Raw genomic sequence first — 26,769 nt, 5'->3', positions numbered from 1 at the left:
TACAAAATTCAGAACTAGCCTGAAAGTGTTTTGGTTGTTGCTGTTTTTCTAAGTCACGTCCGACTCTTGGTGACCCTATGGACTGCAGCACACCAGGCTTCCTGGTCCTTCACTATCTCCTGGAATTTGCTCAAATTCATGTCCATTCAGTCAGTGATGCTATCCAGCCATCTCATCCTTTCATCCCCTTCTCCTTCTGCCCTCAATCTTTTCCAGCATCAGGGTTTTTTCCCAGTGAGTCAGCTCTTCACATCAAGTGTTTTTAAGTACAAGTAATTGTTTATGTTTTGTTATAAGCATACAACTATTCCAATATTTAGAAAAACCACAAAGCAAAACCCTAAGAAACAAAATAGAAAACACTACAGACACAATGTGAGAATAAAACATGAAACCATTTGAGAACAAAACATGAAACCAGATCTCTCTTTCCTAATGTGAAAAAGCATAGAGGAGCAAGAGTTTCTCACCAGACATGGGAAAAGATACATAAAGAGAAGTCTGTTCTTAACATTTTATGCATTTGGCTGTTGTATGGCTAGATCTACTTTCTTTTTCTTAGGTTTTGTAATACTTGGCTCATGATAAGTAACATTTTTAGCATTTGTTTATACTACTGGGATATGGGGAATATCAATTGCATAGTCTACTTAATTGCTTTTCCATCTTTCTGCACTTTAACTCTTTCTTATCTGGTGTGCTGGTAGGTATCACAGTAGGTGCCTCTCTTGCAGAAGCTTCAAGCATGAGGCATACAGCTGGCACAGATAGAGATGGAATGCATATAGATGCACAGAATGGGTGCTCTTTGTGAGTTGCATTGAGAGGATTTGGGAGGTTTGTGTATTCTGAAATTGCTCTTTTGCTTCCAGCTCCGATCAAAGGCCTGTTGTCCCTTCATCAAGATCTAGGTTTGCCTTCTCTGTGTCTGTGCTGGATCTTGACCTCAAGCCCTACGAGAGCATTCCTCATCAGTATAAACTGGATGGCAAGATAGTCAACTACTATTTAAAGACTGTACATGCCAAAGATGCCACCGTGATGTCGACAAGGTTCAAGGAAAGTGAAGATTGCACGTTAGTTCTCCATAAGGTCTAACCTTTTTCTTGTAGTGGCTTTGAAACTTGAACACAGAATGTGAAGGTTGAATGATAGAGCTATTTTCTGTTGTGTTGGGTGACTTCTGGCTGTGAATGTTTTTGCTTTTCAACCCCTGTTCAGGTGGGACTGCCTCTGGGAGACATGGAATACCCTTAGAGACAGCTTCCAGGACAAGGAATGTTGGACATTGAGCCCAGCAGTGTGCTGTCTCCCTGGAGGCCCCTGGGCAGTTCTCCCTTCCCACCCACGGTTCACATCTAATCTCTAAAAAGCCTTATAAGACTCAAGGTTTGGATCTCCTACCACCAGAATCCTAACATAGAAAACTTGAATTGTCACATACACCTTACAGTTTGGACTTTGAAGAAAACACAGATACTACTGGAACGTTCCCAGCTGAGTTACCTGGTCACTCTTCCAACACAAGCCGTGTGTCAGCGCATCTTTAGTAGTTCCCTGCTGTGGAGAGTGCTAAGTTGCTGATGTGGGCATCAGTTCTGAGCAGCGGACTCACAGTCCGTGTGGAGGTGCCGTACCCACTGCTCTGCTCAGGGTCAGCAGGGAGCGTGGGACTCAGGGCAGGGGTAGACACCACTCATGCGAGCACTGACTTTCTATTTTGTGTTGAATGATTTTATCTTTAACTTTAGGGGAAACAAGGTATTCTTTCCCACCTGAAATTGCTGCTGTGGAAGCTGAAAGCAGAGCTGTAACTCTGAGCTGCTATGCCCAGGGTGGGTGTCATGGGGTGCCTGTGCATCTGCCGGTTCTGTGTTCTGACACTTTTGGATGTTTGGGAAACCTCAGCTACTTCTGCCAGGGCCAGCATCCTGATTCGGGTTTCACTAAGATGTGTGGTGTTGGTGGCCTTGAGTAATTCTGGACCGCCTCCCCATCGGGGCTGCCCAAGGCCCTGCTTCTGCATGATGAGCGACTCCTGGCTGGTGCCAAGAGAGTTCTTGTTGGGGTCACCAAAAGTGTGCCCAGCTGCTATGAAAACTGTTGGGAAACCTGGCTTCAGTTTTTTATTCTATGATAGGTTGTATAGATTATTTATATCATCATTTTGAGGGACTAATGAAGGCTTATTGTAATATAATAGTGAAACCATGAGATTGTATGAAAATACTACACAAAAAATAAGAATATTTTGCTGATTATAATTTTTGTGGGGAATTTTGTGATAAATTGAGAATTACGCTTATTTGAATCAAGCCAGCTCTTCTAGAGTTTATTCTTCAGTCCTGTCCTGTCATTTACTTCTTACTTCTTCACTCAGAGGTTCAAAAAGATACTCAAATAACACATGCCTCTCATTCATGTGGGATGCTGGGGTACAGGGCTTTGGAGATTCCACACATAGGGGTGTGCATGGAGCCCTGTTCTCATGGTCAAGCTGCAGGCTCCAGAGTACATGGAAGTAGGTAGCTGCCAGAGTTGTTTTGTCCTGAGGTTGCTGGCCTGGGGTGAGGATGGTCTTGCCCAGCACCAGGGTATGCAGGGGACCCTGAATCTCGTGTGTGGCGCTCTGAAGCCCCAGCCCCTCAAGGAGGTAGGCTGGGCAGCCTCCTGTTGCCTATTCTGACTGGAGTGAACGGTCTGAAAACAATCACCCTCTATTTGGGGGAAAAAAATTGAAGATCAGTATCTCCTGCTAGAGGGTCTTGACTCAACCCTTTGCACTTCTCACACTCCACCTCAGCCCCTTCCCTGAGGCTTTCATTTGATAGAAACAGTGTTTTCACCCATTCTACTTTAAACTGGCGACTCAGGTCAGTGCAGCACTTAGGACTCTGGGGGACTTTGATGAAAACACTGTTTCTTCTGTGCAGAGGGGCCGGGTGGCTAAGGCCCTGTGTGAAGGGACAATGCCCTGTTTGCTGTCTTACTGCATCTGTTAATGTTAACCACTCTACTTTTTTGTGAAAGACCATGAAGAGTGAACGTCAGAGGACTTGCTGCTGAGAGGTGCTGTGAAAGCCTCCAGTGCTGCTTCTAGAGCCAGGAGGTGAGGAGGGTGGTGTGGCTCCCCCCTGGGGTGTCTGAGGAATGTAAAAGAATGGGGCTGCACTGGTAAGCCCTCCAGGAGTCCCTCAGTGGTGGATGGTAGGAGGAGGGCCAACCTTTGAGATGGGCTGGTGCCGCCTCTGCCCTTAGATTCATACCAAGGTAGGGGCACGGTGGCTCCCCATATCCCAGGATGGACAGCCGCTTCTGTACTTTCTTGGATGTTGAGTTTACTTTTAAAAATACACTATATGTGTCACTTGTTTGGTATTTTGAATTTAAATAACTGTATTTATTTTTCATGTCCCGACAACTGATATATAATGTGCCATAATTGCATAAACATGTTCTAAAGGTAAGGTTTCTAAGTGGAAAAGAGCAAATGTTTATATTCAATAAAATCACACACCTCCAGGTGCAGCATCTTACTCCTATGTGTAGTTGTTCACTGTTTGGGAATTAGCTGCTTTCCTCTGTACAAAGTGATTTAATCAGGCTTTCTAGAGTGGCTTCAATGCCTAGCACGCCCAGTAGGGTTCGGAAGCTGAGAGGAGCAGTTTCTATGACTCCGTTCTTGTCCAGTTCCAGGGCTGTAAAGAAAACAAATCGGGTAAGACACTTCGCCAAGACACTTCCCTCATTCTCAACTGGCTGCACTGAAGGGAAGCCAGAACGACTGAATCACCTTGACCCAAGCCCCTCCCCACGTTCCTGAGGCAGAGACATCAGGCTATAGTCTGGGAGGGCCTTACGGGGCAACCCTACTTCCATGTGCTTTTTGAGTGATTATAAAAAAAAAAAATATTTTGAAAACCTATTTTAAAAGTGCATCAGTGAGATTTTTTACTTTTGATTCTTGCCATATAAAACTAGATGAAATGAGTAGGTGTCTGTGTTGAACACAGTGAGAAATCACCAGAACATCCCTACCTCGCAACGGCACTTCGGTGAGAAGATCCAGCTTTGGCAAAACCTTCCCTTCTTCATCTATCTGTATCCTCCAAACAATGACTAGTTCAAACCTGAAAGAGGTAAGATGCATTGCTGAGTGCTTTTAAAATCAGACTAAACTGTATGCAGCATTTGACTCTCTCTCTAGAGGAGAGGATGCCTACATGGGCAGGAACACTGCTGTCTGCCTAATCACCCTTGGAGTTGCTGCCCTTCCCCAAGGCTGCGCTCAGACTCCCTTGATCTTAAAGACCCACAAGTGAAGAGGGAGTATGGCCAGTTAAACATGAGAAGATATTCAACATCATTAACATACAGGAAAATGACCATAGTGAGATACTGTTTTGTGCCCACTACATGTTAGTTGACCATACAAGTGAAGTACAGGATATCCAGCAATGAGAACTTAAAAGATTACTGGTGGGAAATACTTTAAAAGGAATTTGGCAGTGATAGCTGAATCTGCCCTATGACCCAGGAATTTCATTTCTAAGTATATGCTCAAGAGAAGCCTGTGTACTTGTGTGCCCAAGGACATAAACAGGAAATGTTAAAAATAGTGGAAGATAATGATAACCCAAAGGCCCAAGACTTGAAGAATGCAGAGATACATATATTCACCTCATGGAGTGTAAGCAGTGAAAATGAATAGCTACAGCTATAGGCACCACCATAGGTGGATTTTGGAAATAATGTTGAATAAAAAGGCATGTTCCAGAGGCTTACATAACTACACCATTTTAAGGCTTGGAACAAAACATCTTTAGGTGCAGGTCACAGAAGCACATCCTGCCCACGTGCACATAAAGGTACCCACAGTGGGCGGAAGGAGACCTGGACGACTTCTCCCCTCACTCAGTACTTGCAGACTCCCCACCTTTCTTGAAATAAGTTGAAAATGGAACTCCACCCCTCTGGCCTCCCCTGCGTGGCTTCCCTTCCCTAAGGACTCCAGCAGTGAGACCGGCACCTGCTGGACTTTTCCTTATAGATCCCATTTGTGTTTTCCTTATAGATTTCCTTATAGATCCCCTGGTGCTCTCCTGCCATCGCTGCTATCTGTTATAACTCCAAAGACACATCTCAAGATGTCAGTTAGGTGGTTTACATTTGTTTTCTACTATTTGTAATCGTTTTTAACAGGAAAGAACCGTCTGGGTTGGGGAGGGACTTGGTGGGGCCTGTGCACTCACCCGGGTTGACTGGGGTTCCTAATGCCCATGCAGCTGGAGGAGGCCCCCTCTGAGAGCTGCACAGCTTCTGGGTACTTTTCCTATGGGGAGAAGAAACAGAGAAATCTGTGGGGTGTGTCTTGCATTCTCTGAAAATCTTAATTATCAGGCGTGCCACTTTCTCATCTAGGCATCATGGCATCCTAGCCGTGACCACCCCCACTCCTGGCTTCTGTGCTCATCAGCCCTGCCTGTTCTAGATCTCTGCTGCCACACAGCCTCCTGGATTCCACACTAACAACTACCCATATTAACAAGTTACACGACTCCATTCTGATTTTCCTGGCTTGTCTACCCAGGGCCCTGCAGCATTTGGCCAACATACTTTTTCTGTCTTGTCTCGTGACCTGGACAGCTTGAGGAGGCTGGTCACACATGCTGGCCAGCTGACTCATGAAGGTGATGCTGATTCTGATGACTGAAGTGAGTTGCTGTATGCCAGGTTTCTCATTGTAAAGCAAATGTTTTTCTTCAGAGCTTTAGCATTTGGCCCAAAAGCCTTTCAAGCTGAGGTCCGTGGGCTTGCCGCTCCACCAGTGGGTGCTTCCACCCTGTCTTCACACTTGCTGCTGAATGGCCCTGGCCTGCACACTGGTAACTGCATGCAGATGGCTCCTGCACAGCCAGTGTGGGGCCACCTGAGCTCTCCTAGTGACCTACGGATCTCCCCAGGCATGGTGTCTGGCTATTCTGGGTAATAGGTTTTCAGAAAGCATGCTCTGCTAGAGGTCAGCTTCATGATTAGATCACGTACCGTTTTAGAGTCAAAAGTATTCTCTCTTAAACGAAAATGAAGTAGAATTTCACAAATTTCTAGGGGTTGACTCCCCCTTCCCCAGCCCCGTGTAATAGTTTTGGAACTGTCTGCTTCTTTCTGTTATTTGTAGTGGGTCCTGGGAACCTCCAGCATTAGACTTGACTTGTAGGTCATTAGAACAACAAAGCTTTGCAGGAATCCGAACAGAATGTTTACAACAGAGTAATGAGTGGCTCTGTCTTCAGTTCTTGGAAAACCTTTTGTTTGTTCTTATAAGAATAGATTGTGGGGTTGGGGTGATATGACAGAGACTTAAAGTAGGCTCCACAGTGAGATTTCAAGTTCCGCAAGGGACAGCTTTTGAAATCCCTCTTCTTACAGCTCTTGCTATTGAAATGGACACCTGGGCTGATGCTGAAATCAGATGTAAGCCCTGCTACGTCCCAAATCCAAACCTACACCCTGCCCTGAGGGCCACCCTAAGCCTCATGGAAGGACAGTGAGGTGCAGCTTCATCTGAGAAATGCTTGGTCTAGCAGCCAGTCAGACAGCCCCCGTCCCCCTGCAAGACAAGGGACAGGGCTGGGGCTGTGTGGGCAGAACCTATGAGCTGCAGAGGATGGGGCCTTCCTGAGGCCACAGGTACTTGATGGGCTGAACAAAATAAGCTCCCTCAAATGAGGTCTTGTGGGGACAAAGTTGTGTCACAACTTTTAAAGGACCAGCCCACATATCAGTGAGCTTGTTGCCAGCGTGTGAGGCCAGTGCTCTCAGACCCGTGTGTGAAAGATGCTGATGGAGCAAGAACACATCCAAACACCAAGCTATTCTGACCAAAGGCTGGGGTGGGCCTGGTTTAAACTTACAGATGATTTCTAATTTCAGGGAAGCAGTTTTTATGAGAAAATGTATACCTAAATTTTTTAAATGGAAAGTGCTGGCTGGTTTTTAAACCTCAGGCTCTTCTAAATTAATAACAACTGTATGAGGAATGTAAAGGAGAACATGTGACTGGCAGTGTAACTTCCAGGCTGAGCTGAAAGCACGTGGCCTGGGCCAGTTCCAGCTTGAGGCCCAAGGGCTTGGTCTGCCTCCAAGCAGACCTCAGCCTCTCTAGGCCTTCTTCTCATGAGCAAAAGGAGGGTTTAGATTAGAAGCTTTCACTAAAAAAAATAAAATGTACTCCTTTTAGTTTTTAAAATAAAAACCAAAAGTAGAAATGCTGACATTAGGAAGAGATCGGGCATTTCTGGAGAGCTCTTAGGGACTTGTGTGGAAAGTTTCCTTTTATACAAGTTAATAATATTGCCCCATTTATCCAGCTTCATTCACTTGCCTGGTGACCTCAAATATTCAAAGCTGACAGGAAGAAAGCAACTAAAGGTTGAAGAGGAGCCCAGAGACACAACATAAACAGCAAAGTCTAGATACCATTGCTGATAGTTAGAAATATAAAACATGGGTCTCACTGACAGAGTGTACACATACAAGTGGCCTGGAGGGAAAAGACAGAAAAGTTGGAAAAAGTGATACAACTAAATGCAAAGTGGGTCTGAGGTCACAGCCAAATATCAGTACATTTCAAAAGCAATTAAAAGTTCTACATATTACTGTATTTGACATTCAAAAAAGACAACAGAATCACCAAGAAAGGATTAAGATGATGTACTCAGATAAGGCAGCCATCTGGCCAATGTGTTTTAGAATATTTAACATGAAAAAATAGCTACACACACAAAAAAAAGGTTGACAGGAAAGTTATCAGCCTGACTTGGAAATCGCCTTGGACACTTAACATTCTGCCACTAGTAAAACTAAGGTCCAGGCCTGGAACCTAAAGGGAGCAAATGGGAGCCTTGTGCTTCACAGTGTTGTTGGGAAGGCTGGGAACAGGCTGTGTTGTGCTGATCCTGTGAGTACACTGGGCCTGTCAGTCTTTCACAGGAAGTTTGTCCTAAGTGGTGATTCAAAAATGGATGTTTAGAACTTTCCTGGTAGTCCAGTGATTAGACTCCATGTTCCCAGTGCTGGGGGCATGAGTTCGATCCCTGGTCAAATTAAGATCCTGTATGATACCAGGCTCCTCTGTCCATGGAATTTTCCAGGCAAGACTACTGGAGTGGGTTGCCATTTCCTTCTCCAGGGGATCTTCCTGACCTAGGGATCGAACCCAGGCCTTTCGCATTGCAGGCAGATGCTTTACCATCTGAACCACCAGGGAAGCCACATGATACACAATGCAGCCAAAAAAAAGGGGTGGGGGTTGTGTGTGTATTTAGCTGCTTGCCATGTGCCTGGAGTCTGCAGTCAAGAACTCTCCTGGTGTTTATGATAGAAAAAATGGTAGCTTCGAGAAAGCTGGGAATTTGTTATTCGTCCCAGTTTTCTACCTGAGACCCATTTGGAATGGCTGCTGGTCCAAAGGGAAGAGAATTTTAAACAGAACTTTAGAGAAAACCAACCATGTATTACGGATCAGTCATTCTATCCCAGTTCACTCCCCCTGCCACTTAAATGAATGGGAAACCTTGAATCTTGAGTTTAAATGTATCCTTGAGTGTTCAAAGATATCTAGAGCGAGTGGTAGTCATGATACCCTTCATCCCTGGATACTCAGTGGCATTTCCCCAAACAGGGCCATCTTCCTGCTTTACAAAAACATAACATTTCAACCAGAAATTTTCAGATGTTCCCAGCTCCCTCCTGTGACCATCACATCCTCCCCGCCCCAACTGCCCCAGGCAGTTTTGGCAGTTTGGAAAATGAGGCCTCTTGGGCCTCAGTCCAGGTCTGATGTCTCCCCATGATGCCACATTGGGAGGGCTCCAGAAATGCTGCTGTGCTTCTGGGGTGACCCAAAAGCCACCCTTTCCCCTCTGTTATTGGAATTTTCCAAGGGGACATCATGAGACCAGGCTACTGTCTGGCTCCTCAGTCAGACATCCACTCATCAGCCTGGGCCTGCTGGTGCCTCAAAGCTGAGTCAACCACACGAGGGGTGCCAAAGGGTGACTGTCTCCATCATTCCTTCCACACTGGCAAGTAGATTTTCACCAGAAAAACGAGCTTCACTTCTCCCTTATTTATTTTCTATCACCATTGACTCACAAATCACTGATTTATTCAACATATATCAGTGTTTCTTTAGGAAGCTGATGGTATTTAGAAACCAAGACCTAGGCTCATTGCTCCTGGGGCTTTGGTGGCTTACAGGCTCTCTCAGGGGGAAGAACTTGGTAAGACAGGTTGGCGTGACACATGTGTGAGGATGCACATAACACAGCCCCTTGGGAATCCTTCTGCACACACATACTAACCAACAAGCGATGACCTCAATACCTCTATCCACCTCCTAGAATTTTCTAGCCTTCTTCCTTCTGCAGCTATAAAATCACTCTGTTCCTAGGAAGGAAGAGAGCTTACACAAATAATCCCTTTATACCTTCCTTGTTTAGAATGGAAAGGGGAAATTTAGGCAAGCAAAATCAATCAAATATATAGCCAAATATACACCCTGCAATAAATCTGAAGGCAAGTGTATCCGTAAAAGCTCTACTCCATTAAGAGTACTAAACAATAAACATCACTTCAGGTAGGGATACAAATCCAAGAAGTAGTTCTTAAGATTTTTAAGATTGTCATTTTCATTCTAACTAATTGGGTAGCAACTGTACACTTTTATATGTAGTCTGTTCCCTTCTAGACTAATAATTAAAAAGCAAGGCAAGTTGGTTTCTTTTACAATAGTCAGAAATGATAATTAAGAAGTTGAACACACACATACACATACATGTAATAATCAGTGCTAATAAAAACTCTAAATTTCACAACTTTCTCTTCATATACAATTTTTAATATGTAATTGTGCCAGCAAAATAATGAAATGCAGGCAGATGATGAAAGTAATATTCAGATATTCACTGGCAATTTTATTGTTACTAATAAAACTCTCACTATTTTATATATCTCAAAGTAACGTGCAAACCATTGAAACTGATTATAATTTAAAGTTACTATGGTCTGGGCACTTCCCTAATGGTGCAGTGGCTGAGACTCTGTGATCCCAATGAAGGGGGCTTGGGTTCAATCCCTGGTCAGGGAACTAGATCCCATATGCTATAATTAAAGATTGCACATGCCACAGCTAAGAGCCAGCACTGCCAAATAAAAAATACTTTTTTAAAAGTTAAAAAAAGAGAAGTTATTATGATCTAATTTGAATTTTTTCATAGATTCACAGACATTTTGAGCTTTTAAGATGTTTTCTCTTTCAAAAGACAAATTACACATCCACAATGCCACATACAATTTAACAGCTAAAGCCTTTGACTGTGTGGATCACAATAAACTGTGGAAAATTCTGAAAGAGAAGGGAATACCAGACCACCTGACCTGAGAAATCTGTATGCAGGTCAGGAAGCAACAGCTAGAACTGGACATGGAACAACAGATTGGTTCCAAACAGGAAAAGGAGTACGTCAAGGCTGTATATTGTCACACTGCTTATTTAACATATGCAGAGTACATCATGAGAAACGCTGGGCTGGAAGAAGCACAAGCTGGAGTCAAGATTGCCGGGAGAAATATCAATAACCTCAGATATGCAGATGACACCACCCTTATGGCAGAAAGTGAAGAGGAACTAAAAAGACTCTTGATGAAAGTGAAAGAGGAGAGTGAAAAAGTTGGCTTAAAGCTCAACATTCAGAAAACTAAGATCATGGCATCTGGTCCCATCACTTCATGGGAAATAGATGGGGAAACAGTGTCAAGACTTTATTTTTTGGGGGCTCCAAAATCACTGCAGATGGTGATTGCAGCCATGAAATTAAAAGACGCTTACTCCTTGGAAGGAAAGTTATGACCAACCTAGATAGCATATTGAAAAGCAGAGACATTACTTTGCCAACAAAGTTCCATGTAGTCAAGGCTATGGTTTTTCCAGTGGTCATCTATGGATGTGAGAGTTGGACTGTGAAGAAAGCTGAGCACCGAAAAATTGATGCTTTTGAACTGTGGTGTTGGAGAAGACTCTTGAGAGTCCCTTGGACTGCAAGGAGATCCAACCAGTCCATTCTAAGGAGATGAGCGCTGGGTGTTCTTTGGAAGGAATGATGCTAAAGCTGAAACTCCAATACTTTGGTCACCTCATGCAAAGAGTTGACTCATTGGAAAAGACTCTGATGCTGGGAGGGATTGGGGGCAGGAGGAAAAGGGGATGACAGAGGATGAGATGGCTGGATGGCATCACCGACTCGATGGACGTGAGTCTGAGTGAACTCCGGGAGTTGGTGATGGACAGGGAGGCCTGGCATGTTGCTATTCATGGGGTCGCAAAGAGTTGGGCATGACTGAGCGACTGAACTGAACTGAACTGAGCAGTAACGGGCTCGTGATCTAGTGCAAGCAACTTGGTGTGCGTATATTTTTTGGCTGCACTGTGTGGCTTGCTAGGTCTCATTCCTGGACCAGGGATTGAACCCAGGCCATGGAGTGAAAGCCCAGAGTCCTGTCCACTAGGCTACCAAGGAACTCCCCTATGCCTATTTTTTATTAGAGGTTCTTAGTTTTCTCTCCAGAGGAGTGAGGTTGTATTGCTGAGTCCAGGCCCCTTTTAGTAGTGCCAAGCTTTTTCAAAACACAGGCCTTCTGTGAGGATGGACTGCCTCTCATATAGACTTTCTACTAATTCTCCTCCTACCCACAGTCCCTTTTTCAGAGGTTCCAGAGAACAAATCGGTTGATTTGTTCCTTCCTCCAAGGAAGATAGCTTTCCCAGTCTCCTGTGTGCTGAGAGTCACACTCGGCTGGAAACCCTTGACTTGGAGGTCATTTTTCAGTGGCAATGGCCCCTGAGGCCCTGCCCCCAGGGATGGTTCCCATACTCCCAGGGAAAGTCAAAGCAACCTCCAAACGACTGTTCGGGCATGTTCCCTTCAGGGGTTAGGTCTCAGCTTTGTCTGGGCCTCATCAAACTATAATTAGCTGCTTCCTGAATGTACTGCTGCCTTCCTCTGGCCTATTCTTCATCTTTGTGTATTATGTCTTTTAAAACTCTCTCTACTGTCATTTGTGAAGAATTTTAGCAGAGTGGCTGATGAAGGTAGTATGTTTCAATGGTCCACTTTTGAGGCCTTTTACATTTATATTTTCAATTTTTCCTCGTACTTGATGAATAGTTTGGGTATAGAATTTAAGGTGTAAATAGTATTTAAATTATTTTATATATAAAGGTAGTGATATATGTCCAAACTTGTATTCTAGAGTCCTATGTTAAAATGCTTTCAAGGCTGGAGCACTGGGATGACCCAGAGGGATGGGAATGGGGAAGGAGATGGGAGGGGGTTTCAGGATGGGGAACACATGTAAACCCATGGCTGATTCATATCAATGTATGGCAAAAACCACTACAATACTGTAAAGTAATTAGCCTCCAACTAAAAAAATTAATAAAATTAATTTCAGTTTTTTAAAATGGAAAGAAAATAAATAATTAAGTCAACCCATGTCCTTAGAAATAGAGGAAATCCCCCACCCTGGGACAAAATAAAAGAGGGCATAAATAATGTTTGTAACTAAAATTTTAAATGGTTCAAATCATGTACTATATCAAGTCCTGATAACTTTATTTTCATAAACCAAAATGAATATTAGGCAAGAGAATTAAAATGTGAGAGAGGAAACAAGTCTTGGTGAAATAATCCAAATGACAATAATAATGTATTCTATTTGCACAATAGTTCTAACTTTGCCAGATCTTTACATATTTATTCACAGGATACCTTTATGAACTGGGGATATAAAATTATGCACACTTTAAAAATAAGGAAAAAAAGGCTCAGAGATTTGCAAGGCTGTTCCAATGACCCTGAGCCCAAAGTAAAGCCAAGCTGAGCTGGCTTCCTAACTCCAATGCCTTTCTCGAAGCAAATTTCAGGTGACCCACGGTCCAGCTGAGAGCAGACTCACCTTGAAACCAATAAGGCTTATGCTTCAGGGACCAATAATTCCCTCCCTGTACATGGGCTCCTTTCAAGCCCCTCTACTGAATTTAAAACAAATAATTTTTTAGAACAGTTCTAGATTGACAGAAAAATTGGAAGGATAGTACAGAGTTCCTATATTATTAACATCTAATATTGGTGTGGTATATTTGTTACAATCAATGCACCAATATTGAGATATCACTTTTATAACTGAAGTCTATATTTTATTTAGTTATCTTAGTTTTTACTTAATGTCTGTTTTCTGTTTCAGAATTCCCACTCAGGATCCCACATGACATTTCTGTGAGAGGTAGGAAAATTCACCTAGATCCTTACTCTATATACACCTGCTTATGTTCTGCCATGGGTTTAAGTATTAGGCTTATTCTAATAAGGGGCTCCCATTTTTTTTACCTAAGGACTCTTAAGAGAAAATGCACATTTGTTCTTTGGGTCTTAGAGTAACACATCTTGCCATCTGGTAGCGCCCTTAGGACCAGGCCGGAAGAAGGGGTCAGCTGATCCTGGGCTTGACTTGAGATTCAAATCAGGTAATAAGAGAGGAGCAAACATGAAAACGCTTTCACATATGCATCTGTCTACAGACCATCCATGAACTGGCAAAATGCATCTTACAATAATTCAAATTTTCAGCATGGACTAGCTCTTGAATTGATTGAGGGCAGAGGATTTTCTTTGCTGCTTTGTCCTGAAACTGCTTTATTTTACTAGAGAAATTCTTAAGTAAAAGTATTTCAAATTCATCCTCTCACACACAATGAGACGTACACACGTGATGAACTTGGATTGACTAATTCATCACTCAAAATGATTTGCAGCATGGCTATTGTGTGGAACTATTGTGGACTGTCAGACCTGTTTTTCTTTGCCTGGCAAGCTTTCTTATTACCCTTACTCTGGCAACAGACCTGTCCCTTTCATAGGATTGGCTCAGGTCATCACAGACTATTAGCTCCTCACGAACAGCATATAATGTACCCTGGGCCAAATGGCAGATGCTGGGAGGACAAAACCTTTTCCAGCAGGGGCTGTTCAGTGGGCAGCCTCTTCCAGGCTGTGGGAGGCCTGTGTGTTGCCCTGATAGACAACCAGCAGAGAATCGTGCAGAAATGAGGGCCTCACAACAGGAGGGAAAATCCTCTATCTTGATGTGATCCCCACATGCAGGCTACCCTTTCTTTAATTGTCTGAACTACTCCAGCTCTCTGCTACAAACTTTCCTTTTTGTTAAGCCAATGTGAATTTACATTTCTGTCCCTGTTGAAAGAGCTCCAATCAAAACACTGGGTACTTTGTTAAATGCTGGGTATGTCCTGGAACAAAATAACACTGAGCATCAGGAAAGTAAAAATAAAAACTACAAATGGAATACCACAACATACACACCTGAATGGCTACAAACAACTGACAAAACCAGTGTTGAAACTGATACAAGCAACTGTTACCCTCACACCCTGTGGGTGAGAGTGTAAATGGGCACAGTTATTTTGACAACACCTCCAAAAGCTGAACATACATCTACCCTAAGATTCACCAATTATACCCAACATAAACATGTACCTGTATTACCAAAAGGCATGCACACAGCAGCACTGTTTACAACTGCCAGGACCTGGAGAGGGCCAGGGACAGAACCCTGGGTGAATGCTTTGTGGCTCATCCATGTGACAGAAGGCTCAAGGGCTGTGAAATGAATGATCACCAGTTACACTCCACATGGATGGACCTCAGGGATAGTGTATGCAGTGACAAGCACTAACCCTGTCTTGTAGTACCTGTGGCAGGTGGGTGGGCCCTGGGGGCTGCTCCTGCTCTGGTTCCTCTTCCAGTGAATGGTTCTGTAATTTTGTGAAAAATCATCCAACTGTGCATTTATGACATGTGTGCCCTTTCCTGTATCTATATATTTCAACAAAAAATTAAAATACAAAAGATAGCTCCCCTCAGCCCATGAAGTATACAACCCAGTGAAGACAGACAATAAGCAAGTAAACACAGAAAAGCTTCCCCTCTGCCTCTGCCATCCAGGGTGGAGAATGCTTGTTCTTTTTCTCATCCAGAAGCCCAGGAGCTATCTCAATTACTTTGCTATCTTTTTTTGGGTCTTCTCCAGCTCTATCATTTCTGTCTTGAAGAGCCAACCCTAACTGCATGAAATATGTACAGATATTCTAGGATTTGGGACCAAGAACATAAAACCTATTTTCTTTTACCTGATCATCCTGAATTAAGGCTAACAATCTGCAAGCCTTTCTTGATGTTGAGGTATCTGAAATACTGTTTTGAGAATGAACAGGGAGGCCTGGCGTGCTGCGATTCATGGGGTCGCAAAGAGTCGGACACGACTGAGCGACTGAACTGAACTGAATATGCCTTTTTTTGGGTCACTACTGATAACCAAAGGTGCATTTTTTTCCCCTGGCCATGCTGCACTGCAATGTGGGATCTTATTCTCTGACCAGAGATCAAATCCACACCCTTTGCAGTGGAAGCATGGAGTCCTAACCACTGGACTGCCAGGGAAGTCCCCAAGGGCCCATCTTTTGATAGGTATTTTCTGGATTTCTTTTTCCCTGAAGGTCTTATCTTATGCACAATAAATTTTTATTATTTTTTTGTGTCCTCTAACTAATGTTTTCACTGCATTCCCATTCTCTCGGTATTTCAATATGTGGAAAGGCTTAAAGTTGTCCGAAAATATGGAGATTTCACTGTTGACTTCTTCTTGGCTCATTTATATAACAGTTCAATTGCTTAACACTTCTCTATTCTGAAAATATGGTCCACGTGACTTTGTTAAACTGGAATTAGTTGAACCACATTTGAGGTAAGTGGGCCAAAAGCTGCAGCTTAAAATTTTTTTGTTACATGAAAATTTTACTTGTAAAAACATTTCTTTGAATGTTTGTAAACTTTCTTTCTGGCTGCACTGGGGCTCTGTTGCTGTGCGTGGGCTTTCTCTAGTTGCGGCAAGCGGGGCTGCTCTCTAGCTGTGGTGCCCAGGCTTCTCATGGCAGTGCCTTCTCTTGCCGAGCACGGGCTCTAGAGCGTGGGCTCAGTAGTTGTGCTGCATGGGCTTAGTTGCCCCGCAGCATGTGGAATCTTCCTGGACCAGGGATAGAACCCGTGTCCCCTGTACTGGCAGGTAGATTCTCAACTACTGGACCACCAGGGAAGTCCTGAATGTTTGTAAACTTTCTACTTATCTTTCCTAATCTCCTTATATTAAAGTTCAGCCAATTTGCATATTTAAATAATACTCGAAGAAACATACTAATTTCCAGAGGCTGAGGCTGACCAAAGAAATGGAAAACGCCTGTACAAACTTATGTTTATTTGAGAACAGAAAGACATCATGATGAAGGTCTGGAGGGGAACTCAGGCCCCAGGACCCCAGAGGCTTGCCCAACAACAGTCCAAGGTGGATTACGTGGCCCAGCAACAAAAGAAAATGGAAACAGAGGATGTGAGCCAACACAGTCAAGCTTTTTTTTTTTTAAAGACAAGACAGTCTAAGGACAGATTCCATTTTCCTAAAGGTCATACTTCAGCCTCATATAAATGTAAATTCCATCCTGTTTTAAATATCAAAAACTGTAAGCACAGTATTTATACATTTGCAACAGAAAGAGGGTCCTTTATTTGTAAGTGCCAAAAGCAGTGAATACTAACCAGATGTGGTTTACTGCCTCTTACAAAGCAAGAAATGAGAAGAAATGACAGTTGGAGTTAAAAAAAAAAAATCTTAAAACAATTAAAACAATTTGTCCTACTAACAGAATTGAGTAGCTGAAAGCCTCCACTGAAATACTACTAGTGAACTTGCTTAAGCAGGGCCCTCCTGTTTCTTCCAAGAGCACTTGCAAATAGCTGGGCTTTTCTGCCACACCCTTCTACCTGAAAGTGATAATAATGTTCAGGTAAGTGAAGTGAAGTGAAGTGTCCAACTCTTTGCAACCTCACTCTTTGCAGCCTACCAGGCTCCTCCGTCTATGGGATTTTCCAGGCAAGAGTACTGGAGTGGGTTGCCATTTCCTTCTCCAGAAGATCTTCCCAACTCAGGGACTGAACCCAGGTCTCCCGCATTGCAGGCGGATGCTTTATCCTCTAAGCCACCAGGGAGGTTCAGGTAAGATGCTCCTAAATGACTGGCCTGCAGACCCTGATTTATGCAAACATGATTATGGATGTCTGAAATCATTTAACTATTTTTAAGAGGAAGGTGATTATTACCTCATGCTTTCCCTAAGTAACCAATCTTTAAGTTCTTGAGGCAAAAATATAATCAGTCTTTTCTTTTGGGTGGGTACTGAGGGTGGGGTGGCAGGGTGGGTAGTGATGGTAATACTGTCTGGTTTGTGTTTATCAGAAAAATACACTATTTAAAACACATTAAAAATATTATAATCAAAGACTGGATGAAGACTATAAAAGACTGAAAAAAGAGGAAATGTGAACATATTATTTTCTATTTAAATTATAACTAGACTTTGTAAGATAGTTTAAAAAGGCATTCAACAACAATTTGAACTATCATAAATAGCTTGAATGTAATACTTTAGTGTAAAAAATAGATTTGCAGGATGCTTAATTTGAAATCTACTTTAAAAAAATACAGAACCACTTCAGATCCACTAGAATATCTATAGTAAAAAAGACAGACAATAAAAAGACAAATGTTGGTGAGAATGTGACAAATGCCGACCTCAGACATTGTTGGTGAGATATAAAATGGGAGAGCCACTTAAGAGTTTGGCTGTTTCCCTCCCCCCTACCCCCCACTTTTTAATGTCCTTTATAAATTCTGAGATGATACATTCATGTATGAAGTTTTAATTGTCCCTTTAAATCTAGTCCATATTTTCACATAGGATCCTGTCATTCAAATTTTTCTGCACTGGGACAAACACCTGAGGATATCTGACAAAACAACATTCTTTTATTTTAAATACAGCATCTATTTCATTCTATCTTTCTGGTACTCTTATTGGATTACATTAAACCACCTAATTCTATGCTTAACTGAACTCCTTTATGTTCCATCTAATTATCTTTCTAGAAGTTCTTTGTCTGACTTCTTCAAATACATCTTCTAATTTTCTTTTTACTAATATTTAACCTGTTGTTTCATTTATCCACTGGTTTCTAAATTTTAAAAATTCTAATGACATTGAAAAAATGTATTAAAAAAAAAGAAAAAAATGTATAAATGTAAATTTGTTTCTTTTTCCAATAGGTTTTTGTAAAAAAAAAAAAATTGCTCTGGGGCTTGCCTGGTGGCACAGTGGATAGGAATCTGCCTGCCATTGCAAGGATCACCTGGTCTAGGAAGATACCACATGACGTGGAGCAACTAAGCCCACGTGCCATAACTTCTGAGCCCAAGCCCGCACTCTAGGGCCTGAGAACCGCAATTACTGAACCCGGGTATGACAACAGCGCTCCAAGAGCCTGTGCTCCCCAACAAGAAAAGCCACTGCAGTAGAAGCCTGCACACCACAGCCGAGAATAGCTCCTGCTCACCATAACTAGAGAAAGCCCGCATGCAGCAACAAAGAGCCAGTGCGACCAAAAATAATAAATTTTAAGAAACTGTCCCTTATTTCTAAATTAGGTTTATATTTTAGGTACTTCTTTGGTATCTTTAACCTTGTACTTTTTTTTGTCTAGATTGACTAGTTTTTGTCTAGATTGTTTTATAACTCTCACTTATAGAAGTTTGCTTTATGCAATTAATGCATAATGTTTTAAATGTATACTTGCTTCATCTACAAGCTTCCCTGGTGGCTCAGATGGGAAAGAATCTGCCTGCAAAGCAGGAGACCTGGGTTTGATCCCTGGGTTGGGAAGATATCCTGGAGAATGGAATGGCTCCCCATTCCAGTATTCTTGCCTGGAGAATTCCATGGACAGAGGAGCTTGGCAGGCTACAAGTCCATGGGGTTGCAAAGAGTTGGACGTGACTGAGTGACTAACACTCTTTCATCTGGGGTCATATTTTTCTGTGACAGTTCTGTGAAATTGTGTGAGAATTTCCCTCTCTGGCAGTTTCGAGGTGGCTTTTCCCAGAGCTCGGAGAAGTCCCTGTATGTACAATTTATATTCCTTTCCAGATTTGGGCTTCTACCTGAACCACACAAGCAGTGTAAACTGAGATCCAGTATATATCTACGCCAGGGATCTGGAGACGTGAGTTTCTCCACCTAAGTTCCCTGCAGTTTCTTTGGCCTGGCTGGCAGTTTTCCTCTTCCTCTGTCAACTAACAGAAATCCTTGAGGCCCCAGCTCTGGGAGGAGGATTTACCCTAGTATCTGATACAGTCCAGGCTGTCTTCCAGACCCAGGGCCCAAATCTGTGTTCTACCCAGCACTAGCTCCTGTTCTTGCTTTGATTTGTCTCCTTATTTATGGCTCTTGGGACATTTCTACCTCTTTCTTTTGAGCTTGACTATAATACTTAAGACATGTTGTACTTAATCCAGAATTTCTGAACAATTAAAATGGTGGGAAAGGGTATACAAGGTCATCTTAGCCTGCCATATTTACTTTCCTTTTCTTTTTGGCTGAGCTGTGAGGCATGCAGGATCTTAGTTCTCTGACCAGAGATGGAACCTGTGCCGCCAGCAGTGGAATTGTGTAATCTTAACCACCAGGGAAGTTCCTGACATATTTAAGTCTCCACTTGCTTTCTTTTTGGTGAGAAATATCACATTTTCATTTCTCTTTATACAAATAATTAACACGTGCATTCTCACTATGAAAATTAAATGGTTAAAGGAACTTTCTTGGTGGTCCAGTGGTTAAGAATCTGCCCACCGTAGCAGGGGATATAGGTGTGATCCCTGATCCAGGAAAGTCCCACATGCTGTGGTGCAACTAAGCCCATGTGCTACAACTACTGAAATCTGCTCACCTACAGTCTCTGTTCCACAAGAGAAATCATCACACTGAGAAGCTGGCGCACCCCAGCAAGGAGTAGCACCCATTCGCCACAACTAAAGAAAGTCTATCTGCAGCAACAAAGACCCAGTGCAGCCACAAAAAAAAAAAAAAAAAAAATATATATATATATATATAAGTTAAAGTCTTCTTTGACATAACCCCAATTCTAGTCTCCACCCCTCTGTCCCCAGGTATCTTGCAGATCTCTTCCCATATTACAGTTCTCTATAGACCCACAGAAGATATGAAATTACATCTCAGTGAAAAATACCTCAATAGAGAAAATTTAGTGAATAAAATCATATTACACCATATTGTTTTCTCATTTCTTTTCTTCACTCAACAATGTATATTGAAGAGCTTTCTCAGTGAAGATAGAGTTTCTATCTGGGGTCGCTGTGTAGTATTCCATTGTATATTTAATTGCTGGGTAGTATTTAATCGCTGTGCAGTATTCCATTGGGAATAATTTTCAAGGGTGTGTCAGCCCATGAGGGAAAATTTCCTCAAAGGAGAGAAATGCTTTTAGCAGAAGGAAGGGCAGTTATTGGGCACCAAACAACTGATGTCCACCCTCTACCACCATGTTCTACCAGTCACTCATAGCTACATACTATAAGTATGGTGTTAGGACCATTCCACAGAATACGATGGACACCCCCACAAAACTTCGGGTCAGATGTTGACACTGATGGCTCCATTCATTGCAAGAGGGTATGTATCAAGGCATACAGTAGGCTTAACAAACATTTCTTGAATTCATTGAAGGCACATGACTTACAAGTAAAAAAGCTAAAGGAAACAAAAGTACTGACACTGAGAATTATAGGAGAATGATTGAAAAACAAAGCTTTAAATAAGAAAGTAAATACAGAGAAGTTCTTAGATAGATGTTTTAGTATAAAATCTGAAGGACTTCAGGAAAGACACTTGGTCCAAGACAGAAGCAACTACTGTAATTCCTGGCACATAAGTGCCTGGTAAACAATATGACTAGTTGGTTAAAACAAACAGAAACCGAAAAATAAAATGCTGAGCAACTAACTCTGTGCCAAAAGCATGTGAAACACATACTTAGGCAAGACCCTCATGTGATATTGAGAGGCAAAGAGTAATTGGAACAAAGCAGATGCATGCTAGAAGTCACTGCTAGCAGCTTGTTTAGAAGGAACTAGCATCCAGTTGTGTGTTACAGTCATGAAATTGGCCAAGATGGTACTGGGGAGGGGCAATGGGGTGCTGAGAAAGAGTCTCTGAGAAAATATGAGGAAGCAAGATTAATTACAGTGGTTTGATTTAGTCTTTTATTCCTATTTGACATGGAGCATACTGCTTGCATAGGTCTTGTGATGGTTCAAGAAACTGCAGTAAGATGGATGGAGTTGGAAGGCATTACACTAAGTGAAAGAAATCAGACAGAGAAAGACAAATACTATATAACATCACTTACATGTAGAATCTAAACCATAATAACAGACTATTGAATATAACAAAAAAGAAGCAGACTCACAGAAGCAGAGAACAAATGAGGGGTCACCAGTGAAGGTGGGGGAAGGGGGTAATACAGGGGTAGGGGGTGGGAAGTATGAACTTTTGAATGTAAGTAAGATTGGCTCAAGGACATACTGGACAACATGGAGAATATAACCAATATTTTGTAATAACTATAAATGGAAAGTAACCTTTAAAAACTGTATTAAATAAACTGAACTAAGGGGAGCTATCAAATTGTAGACAGAAAACATGATCATTGCTAAGTGCTTGATCATTGCTAATTCTCCCTTCAAAAGACATAAATAAACCATTTTCAGCATGAAAACACTTAAAATTTACTTTCACTACTCTGAATCACAGATACCAAATGGCATGCCACCATAAATAGATGACGGCATGGCTCCTCCTGCTATCGTACTGGTGATTTCATAGTGAAAATATTGTTTGTTTCACTAAAGCCTGCTTGAAATTAGTTTTAAAAGCAAAAAACATCAGATATGCAGATGACACCACCCTTATGGCAGAAAGCGAAGAAGCACTAAATAGCCTCTTGATGAAAGTGAAAGAGGAGAGTGAAAAAGTTGGCTTATAACTCAACATTCAGAAAACTAAGATCATGACATCCCTTTGCATCACTTCATGGTAAATAGATGGGGAAATAATGGAAACAGTGACAGACTTTTATTTTTTAGGCTCCAAAATCACTGCAGATGGTGACTGTAGCCATGAAATTAAAAGACACTTACTCCTTGGAAGAAAAGCTGTGACCAACCTAGATAGCATGTTAAAAAGCAGTGACATTACTCTGCCAACAAAGGTCCATCTAGTCAAGGCTATGGTTTTTCCAGTAGTCATGTATGGATGTGAGAGTTGGACTATAAAGAAAGCTGAGCGCCAAAGAATTGATGCTTTTGAACTGTTGTGTTGGAGGAGGCTTTTGAGAGTCCCTTGGACTGCAAGGAGATCCAATCTGTCCATCCTAAGGGAAATTAGTCCTGAATATTCATTGGAAGGACTGATGGTGAAGCTGAAACTACATTACTTTGGCCAACTGATGTGAAGAGCTGACACATTTGAAAAGACCCTGATGCTGGGAAAGATTGAAGGTGGGAGGAGAAGGGGATGACAGAGGATGAGATGGTTGGATGGCATCACTGACTCAATGGACATGAGTTTGAATAGGCTCTGACAGGTGGGGGAAACTGGGTCTTGTTCTGATGGGCGGGGCCATGCTGAGAAAATCTTTAATCCAATTTTCTGTTGATGGGCAGGGCTGTGTTCCCTCCCTGTTGTTTGACCTGAGGCCAAACTATGGTGGAGGTAATGAGGATAATGGACCTCCTTCAAAAGGTCCCATGCAGTTTCCCCTTCAGTCAGTCTCTCCCAACAGAAAGTTTCCATAAGCCTCTTATCCTTCTCCATTAGAGGGCTGACAGAATGAAAACCACAATCACAGAAAACTAACCAAACTGATCACATGGACCACAGTCTTTTCTAACTCAGTGAAACTATGAGCCATGCTATGTAGGGCCACCCAAGATGGGCGGGTCATGGTGGAGAGCTCTGACAAAACATAGTCCACTGGAGAAGGGAACGGCAATCCACTTCAGTATTCTAGCCTTGAGAACCCCATGGACAGGCAAAAAGATAGGACACTGAAAGATGAACTCCCCAGGTCAGTAGGTACCCGATATGTTACTGGAGATTGGTGGAGAAATAACTCCAGAAAGAATGAAGAGATGGAGCCAAAGCAAAAACAACACCCAGTTGTGGATGTGACTGGTGATGGACTGCATAGGAACGTGGAATGTTAGGTTCATGAATCAAGGTAAATTGGAATTGGTCAAACAAGAGATGGCAAGAGTGAACATCAACATTTTAGGAATCAGTGAACTAAAATGAACTGGAATAGGTGAATTTAACTCAGATGACCATTATATCGACTACTGTGAGCAGGAATCCCTTAGAAGAAATGGAGTAGCCATCATAGGTAACAAAAGAGTCTGAAATGCCATACTTGGATGCAATATCAAAAACAACAAAATGATCTCTGTTCATTTCCAAGGCAAACCATTCAATATCACGGTAATCCAAGCCTATTGCCTGATCAGTAATGTTGAAGAAGCTGAAATTGAATGGTTCTATGAAGACCTACAAGACCTTCTAGGACTAACACCTAAAAGAAATGTCCTTTTCATTACAGGCGACAGGAATGCAAAAGTAGGAAGTCAAGAGATAACCTGGAGTAACAGGCAAATTAGGCCTTGAGTACAAAATGAAGCAGGGCAAAGGCTAACAGAGTTTTTCCAAGAGAACACACTGGTCATAGCAAACATCGTCTTCTAACAACACAAGAGAAGACTCTACACATGGACATCACCAGATGGTCAAAACCAAAATCTGATTATATTCTTTGCAGCCAAAGATGAACAAGCTCTATACAGTCAGCAAAAACAAGACTGGGAGCTGACTGTGGCTCAGATCATGAACTCCTTATTGCTAAATTCAGACTCAAACTGAAGAGAGTAGGGAAAACCACCAGACCATTCAGGTATGACCTAAATCAAATCCCTTACGATTATACAGTGGAAGTGAGAAATAGATTTAAGGGACTAGATCTGATAGAGTGCCTGATGAACTATGGATGGAGGTTCGTGCCATTATACAGGAGGCAGGGATCAAGATCATCCCCAAGAAAAAGAAATGCAAAAAGGCAAAACAGTTGTCTGAGGAGGTCCTGCAAAAAGCTGAGAAAAGAAGAGAAGCAAAAGGCACAGGAGATAAGGAAAGATATACCCATTTGAATGCAGAAGTCAAGCGGGCCTTAGGAAACATCACTACGAACAAAGCTAACAGAGGTGATGGAATTCCAAATGGGCTATTTCAAATCCTAAAAGATGATGCTGTGAAAGTGTTGCACTCAATATGCCAGCAAATTTGGAAAACTCAGCAATGGCCACAGGACTGGAAAAGGTCAGTTTTCATTCCAATCCCAAAGAAAGGCAATGCCAAAGAATGTCCAAACTACCACACAACTGCTCTCATTTCACACACTAGCAAAGTAATGCTCAAAATTCTCCAAGCCAGGCTTCAACAGTATGTGAACCATGAACTTCCAGATATTTAAGCTGGATTTAGAAAAGGCAGAGGAACCAGAGATCAAATTGCCAACATCTGTTGGATCATCAAAAAAGCAAGAGAGTTCCAGAAAGACATCTATTTCTGCTTTATTGACTATGCCAAAGCCTTTGACTATGTGGATCACAACAAACTGTGGAAAATTCTGAAAGAGATAGGAACACCAGATCACCTGACCTGCCTCCTGAGAAACCTGTATGCGGGTTAGGAACAGTTAGAACCAGACATGCAACAACAGACTGGTTTCAAATAGGGAAAGGAGTATGTCAAGGCTGCATACTGTCATCCTGTTTATTTAACTTATATGCAGAGTACATCATGCAAAATGCCAGACTACATGAAGCACAAGCTGGAATCAAGATTGTCGGGAGAAATATCAATAACCTCAGATATGCAGATGACACCACCCTTATGGCAGAAAGCGAAGAAGCTAAAGAGCCTCTTGGTGAAAGTGAAAGAGGAGAGTGAAAAAGTTGGGTTAAACTCAACATTCAGAAAACTAAGATCATGACATCCAGTCCAATCACTTCACGGCAAATACATGGGGAAACAATGGAAACAGTGACAGACTTTATTCTTTTGGGCTTCAACATCACTGCAGATGGTGACAGCAGCCATGAAATTAAAAGAGGCTTGCTCCTTGGAAGGAAGGCTATGATCAACCTAGCTGCTGGTGCTGCTGCTAAGTCGCTTCAGTTGTGTCCAACTCTGTGCGACCCCAGAGATGGCAGCCCACCAGGCTCCCCCGTCCCTGGGATTCTCCAGGCAAGACCACTGGAGTGGGTTGCCATTTCCTTCTCCAATGCATCAAAGTGAAAAGTGAAAGTGAAGTCGCTCAGTCGTGCCCCACTCCTAGCGACCGCATGGACTGCAGCCTACCAGGCTCCCCTGTCCATGGGATCTTCCAGGCAAGAATACTGGAGTGGGTTGCCATTGCCTTCTCCTAGACATCATATTAAAAAGCAGAAACATTACTTTGGCAACAAAAGTCTGTCTAAGCAATAGATGTTTTTTTTCAGTAGTTGTGTATGGATGTGCGAGTTGGACTACAAAGCAAGTTGAGAGCTGAAGAGTTGATGGTTTTGAACTGTGGTGTTGGAGAAGACTCTTGAGAGTCCCTTCGACTGCAAGGAGATCCAACCAGTCCATCTTAAGCAAATTCAGTCCAGAATATTCACTGGAAGGACTGATGCTGAAGTTGAAACTCCAATACTGTGGCCACCTGATGTTAAGAACTGACTCATTTGAAAAGACCCTGATGCTGGGAATGATTGAAGGCGGGAGGAGAAGGGGGTGACAGAAGATGAGATGGTTGGATGGCATCACCAACTCAATGGACAAGAGTCTGGCTAAGCTCTGGGAGTTGGTGATGGACAAGGAAGCCTGGCATACTGCAGACCATGGAGTCGAAGACTTGGATATGACTGAGCGACTGAACTGAACTGAACTTAGTACTAAGTTCAGTCAGTCCAGTCGCTAAGTTGTGTCCGACTCTTTGTGACCCCATGAATTGCAGCACGCCAGGCCTCCCTGTACATCACCAACTCTCAGAGTTCACCCAAACTCATGTCCATTGAGTCAGTGATGCCATCCAGCCATCTCATCCTCTGTCATCCCCTTCTCCTCCTGCCCCCAATCCCTCCTAGCATCAGAGTCTTTTCCAATGAGTCAACTCTTCCCATGAGGTGGCCAAAGTATTGGAGTTTCAGGTTTAGTATCAGTCCTTCCAAAGAACACCCTGGACTGATCTCCTTTAGAATGGACTGGTTGGATCTCCTTGCAGTCCAACGGACTCTCAAGAGTCTTCTCCAACACCACAGTTCAAAAGCATCAATTCTTTGGTGCTCAGCTTTCTTCACAGTCCACCTTTCACATCCATACATGACCACTGGAAAAACCATAGCCTTGACTAGACAGACCTTTGCTGGCAAAGTAATGTCTCTGCTTTTGAATATACTGTCTAGGTTGGTCATAACTTTCCTTCCAAGGAGTAAGCATCTTCTAATTTCATGGCTGCAATCACCATCTACAGGGATTTTGGAGCCCCCCCAAATAAAGTCTGACACTGTTTCCACTGTTTCCCCATCTATTTCCCATGAAGTGATGGGACCAGATGCCATGATCTTAGTTTTCTGAATGTT

The 26,769-nt window shown here is 42.6% G+C and overlaps 2 protein-coding genes across 3 annotated transcripts in view; one reads left to right on the top strand and one right to left on the bottom strand.

Moving 5' to 3' along the window:
* Window positions 1–3,504, top strand: part of IPPK (inositol-pentakisphosphate 2-kinase) — a 60,197-nt gene extending 56,693 nt beyond the window's left edge. For both annotated transcript variants that reach the window (XM_052644836.1, XM_052644835.1), the window contains exon 13: window positions 873–3,504. In XM_052644836.1, the coding sequence (XP_052500796.1) occupies window positions 873–1,098 (226 nt within the window). In that variant the 3' untranslated portion in view covers window positions 1,099–3,504. The remainder of the gene's footprint in view (window positions 1–872) is intronic.
* A 63-nt stretch (window positions 3,505–3,567) lies between these two features.
* Window positions 3,568–26,769, bottom strand: part of CENPP (centromere protein P) — a 233,351-nt gene continuing 210,149 nt past the window's right edge. Inside the window, exons 6-8 of the mRNA XM_052644667.1 lie at window positions 5,253–5,332; window positions 4,039–4,130; window positions 3,568–3,698 (exon numbers count right to left, since the gene is read on the bottom strand). Coding sequence (XP_052500627.1) covers window positions 3,568–3,698; window positions 4,039–4,130; window positions 5,253–5,332 — 303 coding nt within the window. The remainder of the gene's footprint in view (window positions 3,699–4,038; window positions 4,131–5,252; window positions 5,333–26,769) is intronic.

Source organism: Budorcas taxicolor, chromosome 8, assembly GCF_023091745.1.
Source record: "Budorcas taxicolor isolate Tak-1 chromosome 8, Takin1.1, whole genome shotgun sequence".
Lineage (NCBI taxonomy): Eukaryota > Metazoa > Chordata > Mammalia > Artiodactyla > Bovidae > Budorcas > Budorcas taxicolor.
The sequence above is the reverse complement of the archived record's forward strand: the minus strand, read 5'-3'. Positions and strand labels throughout refer to the sequence as shown.